This window comes from Nannospalax galili, unplaced genomic scaffold (assembly GCF_000622305.1).
Source record: "Nannospalax galili isolate Female #2095 unplaced genomic scaffold, S.galili_v1.0 scaffold735, whole genome shotgun sequence".
Taxonomy (NCBI): Eukaryota; Metazoa; Chordata; class Mammalia; order Rodentia; family Spalacidae; genus Nannospalax; species Nannospalax galili.
In genome coordinates, this window is record NW_008337053.1 from 2,181,071 (window position 1) to 2,186,799 (window position 5,729).

Here is a 5,729-nt window from a genome sequence, read left to right on the forward strand (position 1 = left end):
ATGCAGGCAATACATTCATACACATAAAATAAAAATAATAGAGCCAGGTGTGGTGGCGCATGCCTTTAGTCCCAGCACTTGGGAAGCAGAGGCACGCAGATCTCTGTGAGTTCAAAACCAGCCTGGTCTACATAGTGAGTTCCAGGCCAGCAGAAGCTACAGGGAGACCCAAATAAATAAATAAAATATTAAAAATAAATGGGCAAGAAGAGGCAGTAAGTGAACATAATTTATATGGAATGTTGTCTGGCTACAGGAAGTAATTCTGGTTACCAAAAATGCCAAACACAACTATGTCTACAAACAATTTTGGTTTTTATTCTTTTTGTTTTTTTTTTATTTTATGTGTATGCGTGTATTGCCTGCATATAGGTAAGTGCACCTGTGTCATGCAATGCCTGTGGAGGTCAGAAGAGGCTGTGGGATCCCCTGAGACTGGAGTTAGGACAGTTGTTAGCTGCCATGTGGATGCTGGGATTCAAACCCCAGTCTCCTGCAAGAACAACCAGTGTTCTTAACTGCTGAGCCATCTCTCCAGTTCCAGTTTTGTTTTTTTTTTTTAAAGATGGCAAAAAATAAAAGAAACAAACCTACATGATAAAGACTACATCACATACATCACAAAACCTTGGCCAAGTGTGCCATCTTAAGTCAGACATGTCTGCCTTGGTGGTACCTTCTGATCTTGCTATTTGAACATTTAAGCCATTTTCAAGGAGCTTAGGGAAAAGCAGGGCTCAGGAGAAGGATGCCTGGTAAAAACCCCCAAAAGTGGCATCATCAGAAACAAGATGAAAGGGAAAAGGATTATCTTTGGTAAGAACCAAAACAAAACTTTCACCTCACCTCGGTCCCTAAAATAGACTAAAGAGAACCTTTCTATTAACTCACAGGCACCAAATGAAACGACCAAAACAAATGGACATACTGTCTGGAGAGAGACCATCTTGCTAGGTCTAAACTCATTTTTTAAAAAGTTTTTTAAAATATATTAATGTTGGGGCTGGAGAGATGGTTCAGCAGTTGAGAGCACTGCCTACTCTTGCAAAGGACCTGTGTTCAATTCCCAGCACCCACAGAGCAGCTAACAACTGTCCAGTTCCATGGGATCTGACACCCTCTTCTGACTGCCACAGGCATTGTATGACACAGGTGCACTTCCAAACGTGTAGGCAATAGACTCATACACATAAAATAAAAATGATAAATATTAATAAATAAATAATATGTTAATGTTGGACAAAAATGTCTTTGAAGAAAAGAACATTATAAGATTACAAAAAAGGGGAAGGGTTCAGTGGGATAGCTCAGCTGTTAAAGGCAACTGCCATGTAAGCATGGTGACCTGAGTTTGGTCCCCAGAACCCCTATTAAAGGTGGAAGGAAAGAATGACTCCTCAGAGTTGTCCTCTGACCTTGACACAAATGATCTGACATATACCCACAGCCCCACACATCAAGGGCATGTGTACACGTACACACACACACACACACACACACACACACAGAATAAGTTTTTTAAAATGTGAAAAAAACATTTTTTTGGAAAGGCTACACCACCCATTCAGAGGATATTGTAGTCACTAAAGATTCATAAAGTAATTTATAATTGATTTTGATAAAACATGGTATCCAAATATTTAACAAAAATATTTAAAATGTCTAGAAAAGGAAATTCAGAAACTTGAAACAAAAAGTTGGCACCTCATCTAATCTTCTGATGACACAGAATGTTCCTATTTCTACCATCAGGACTACGAACAGTAATGCACAAAGACAAAGTGAAAGACCTTAGCAAGACCTGCTCAAAAGGAAACACGTCATTAAGACAAGAAGCACCTGCTATACAGCCACCTTTCATTTGTTTTTTTAAACTCAAAGCCAAGTTACCTGTAATATCTCTGCTAAATCTTCATTTCCATTGTCTATCGAAATATCAAATGCAGTTTTACAAAATTTACTCTGCGTGTGTACATCAGCACCATATTTGATTAGAAGTTCCACCACCTCTTGATGATTGTGTTCTGTTGCCCAGTGCAGAGCTGTCATCTTTAACATATCTTTTGCATTGACATCAGCACCATGCTACAAAGATATTTCAAAAATCATTAATATTTCAAAATATGAAATATGAAAAATCTCTTACATAAAAATACTAACCACTATGCTATGAAGCAAGAAAAAAACATTATTTTTTAAAATATTTTTTATGTTTATGTATGCTTTGCCTACATGTATGTGAGTGTACCCATGTGTGCAATGCCTGCAGAGGCCAGAAGAGGGTGCTGGATTCCCTAGAACTAGAGTTACTGATGGTAATGCTGGTCCTCTTGCAAAAACAGTTGGTGCTCTTAACTGCTGAGCCATCTCTCCAGCCCCCGTACTCCTTTTTTTATGTTAAATATCTGTTCCAGCAATGATTTTTGATTTTTTTGTCACTTAATCATTTCTGTATCTTACTTATTTTCCAAGCTACTTTCCTTCTAATTTCTTAAAATAAGGCAATTATGTTTAGTTAGTGATGGGCACCAAGAGCTAGAATGACATTGGTAAAGGAAATGGATGAGCATGCCTCCAGAATTCTCTAACAGTATATGGAAGGATGATTCCCCTCATCCTTCATCCCTCATTTAATTAAAACTATCCTTTCTTACAAGACCAGTATGACCTAAGGAATTAGAAGGAAGTTCTCTAAAGATATAATGTCCAACACGACAGGCAAGATGTAGCTATTAAAACTCAACTGTGGCTAGTCAAAATACAGATGTGCTTTTTGTAAATAAGCACTGGAATTCAAATGAATTATTTAAAAGAATGTGAAACACCTTACTAATAATTTTCATATTGATCTCATGATGAAATGATGTTTTAAATATACAAAGTTAAATTAAATATCAAAATGAGTTCTTACTTTTGGGTTATTTTTTAGACACAGTCTTACTATGTAGCCCTGGGTGGCCTGGAACTCCCCTATATAGACCAAGCTGACCTTGAACTCATAAAGATCCACTGCCTCTGGCTACTGAATGCTGAGATTAAAGACCTGAGCCACCATGCCAGACAGATTTGACCTTTTTAGTGTAGCTTTTTAAATCATCTTGAATTATACATGCTTTCATTTATGGACTATATTTCTTTTGAGTGAGTTCATCTAGAGGCAAGAATGAAAAGGTTATCACTCTGCTTCAGAATCTTCTACATAGCCCTTTTGGCATTTAGATGATTTTAGAAAAATCCTCATTTAATTACTTGCTTAATTTATTTGTTATCATCCAAACCTAATCATCCCTCCAGGAATATTCTAACTATATTATGACAACAGGGTAGTTCTTTACCCAAAGGACTAACTTTCAATTGTCTGATTTAACTGAAATTACCTACAGGAAGATTTTTCCCTCCTGAAAGAAATAAGAAATATTAATTTGACAGGCTTATCATAGGTAAAACCAGAAGCAGGCACTCAATAAAACTAGCTCCCTTCCTTTTAGAAGATTTTGTGGGGTTTGGACTTAAAACCCAAGTCCATAAAGAAAACATACCTTAAGCAAAACCTCTACTATGCTGGCATGGCCCTCAGAAGCTGCCATGTGTAACGGTGTTCGGTCCACTTTGGTTCTGGCATCCCGACTTACACCAGCTCGGAGTAGAACCTCTGTGGTGGAGTAATGCCCATACTGTGCTGCCAGGTGAAGTGGAGAAGTTCCCAGCTGTAACACATGCAGACACACACCCGAACTCTGCTTTATAGCTGTTTGTAATATACTTCTGCTAGAAGATACTTCATATTTTTACACAGTAAAGCATATTAAACTGTGTATACAATAATTCAAAAATCAAGAGAAATTAAGAAATTACTTAAACTTAACATCTTCAGAGATGACCTCAAGAATCCCTGCATACTTGTTAGTGAGGAAAAAAGTTCAATAGTTCCTTAAATCGAACTTTCTTCCTCTAACTCTCTTTCCCCTTCTGACCCCTGAGGGAAGATCTCAGGCTGGCCTCGGCCTCCTAAGTGCTGGGATCACACCATGCCTAGCTCTTTGTTACTAAGAGAAAAACTATTCATTTCATTAAGAATTAGAGATCATTAGGATGAAAAATTTTTTCTCAGTGCTGGAATGTTTTCTTCATACAAATCACAGAAAACTTGGTAAAATGGCTTCATTTATAAATTTAGTAGTTCATCTTTTTTAAAAAACTAGGGATAGAACCTGGAGCCTATGCATAGAAGACTCTACCACTGAACTACATCCCCTGCCCTCTTTTTATTTTATTTTGAGACGGGTATGCTGGTCTTGAAACTCACTCTGTATTTCTGGTTGGCCTTCAACTTGCAATCTTCCTGCCTTAGACTCCTGAGTTTCTGTGATCACAGGTTTATGCCACCAGGTTTGGTAAGTAGTGCACATTTTATATTAAATGGGTCAAAACTGTTTTATGGAAGACTTAAAAAAATATGTTAACCGCCGAGCGTGGTGGTGCATGCCTTTAATCCCAGCACTTGGGAGGCAGGGGCAGACAGATGTCTGTGAGTTCCAGGCTAGCCTGGTCTACATAGCGCGTTCCAGGTCAGCTAGGGCTACAGGGAGACCCTGTCTCAAAAAGACCAAAAAAAAAAAAAAAAATTAACATCTCAGTGAACATTCCTATAGCTTTAAAAAAAAATTATTCTTATTTTATGTGTATGGGTGTAATGCCTGCATATAGATGGGTGTACCGTGCCATGTAATGCCTGCAGAGGTCAGAAGAACCCCTGGAACTGGAGTTACAGGCAGTTGTCAGCCACCCTGTAGGTGCTGGAAATCGAACCTGGGTCCTCTACAAGAGCAGCCAGTGATCTTAACCACTAAGCCATCTCTCCAGGTCCTAGCCCTTCTTGTTTTAAGCTTTATGTAGAGAAAAATCACACCACATATTTCCTTCTTTCTGTTTAGACAGGGTCTCCCTGTAGCCCCAGCTGGCCTGGAACTCACTATGTAGCCCAGGCTGGCCTCAATCTCAGAGATCTGCCTCTGCCCCCTGAGCACTGGGATTAAAGGCGTATACCACCACGCTTGGCACATGTATTTCTGACTTGTCTTCTGCTTAATATTGTTCATGAGACTCACTCATGTTAAAGAGTATAAATGTACTACACTGATTTTCTCTACAATATTCTAATGAAAAAATAACATAATTAACTAATTTAGTGATGAACTGCTTTGCTTCCACTTTTTAAAATATGAATAATGCGGGGCTGGAGAGATGGCTCAGCGGTTAAGAGCACTGTTTTTGCAGCAGAAGACCTGGGTTCAATTCCCAGCAACTACATGGCAGCTACGAAGAGTCCATAACTCCAGTTCCAGGGGAATCCGAAGCCCTCTTCTGACCTCCGAGGCATTGCACAACATGGGTGCACTCACATACATGCAGGCAATACACTCATACACATAATTTTTTTTAATTTAAAGAATGAATAATGCTGTTGCTGCATACAGTCTTGTACCTCAAACACATAAACAACATTTTCTTCTGTATTCTAGAAATTCGACTGCTACAAAGGGCATATACATGTTCAAATTTGCTAAGCACTGCCAAACTGTCCTCCAAAATCATTAAATCAATTCACACCTGTACCGTCTCTTCACTAGGGATCACTTTGCCAACTTGGTGGACTTATCAAATAACTTTTTTTTAAATATTTATTATTTTTATTTTAGGTGTATGAGTGTATTGCCTGCATGTATGTG

The 5,729-nt window shown here is 38.5% G+C and overlaps 1 protein-coding gene across 6 annotated transcripts in view; it reads right to left on the reverse strand.

The window, feature by feature from the left end:
• Gabpb1 (GA binding protein transcription factor subunit beta 1) overlaps nt 1-5,729 on the reverse strand; it is a 69,132-nt gene that overhangs the window by 26,781 nt on the left and 36,622 nt on the right. For all 6 annotated transcript variants that reach the window (XM_029562951.1, XM_029562954.1, XM_008831801.3 and 3 more), the window contains exons 3-4: nt 3,540-3,707; nt 1,891-2,085 (exon numbers count right to left, since the gene is read on the reverse strand). In XM_029562951.1, coding sequence (XP_029418811.1) covers nt 1,891-2,085; nt 3,540-3,707 — 363 coding nt within the window. The remainder of the gene's footprint in view (nt 1-1,890; nt 2,086-3,539; nt 3,708-5,729) is intronic.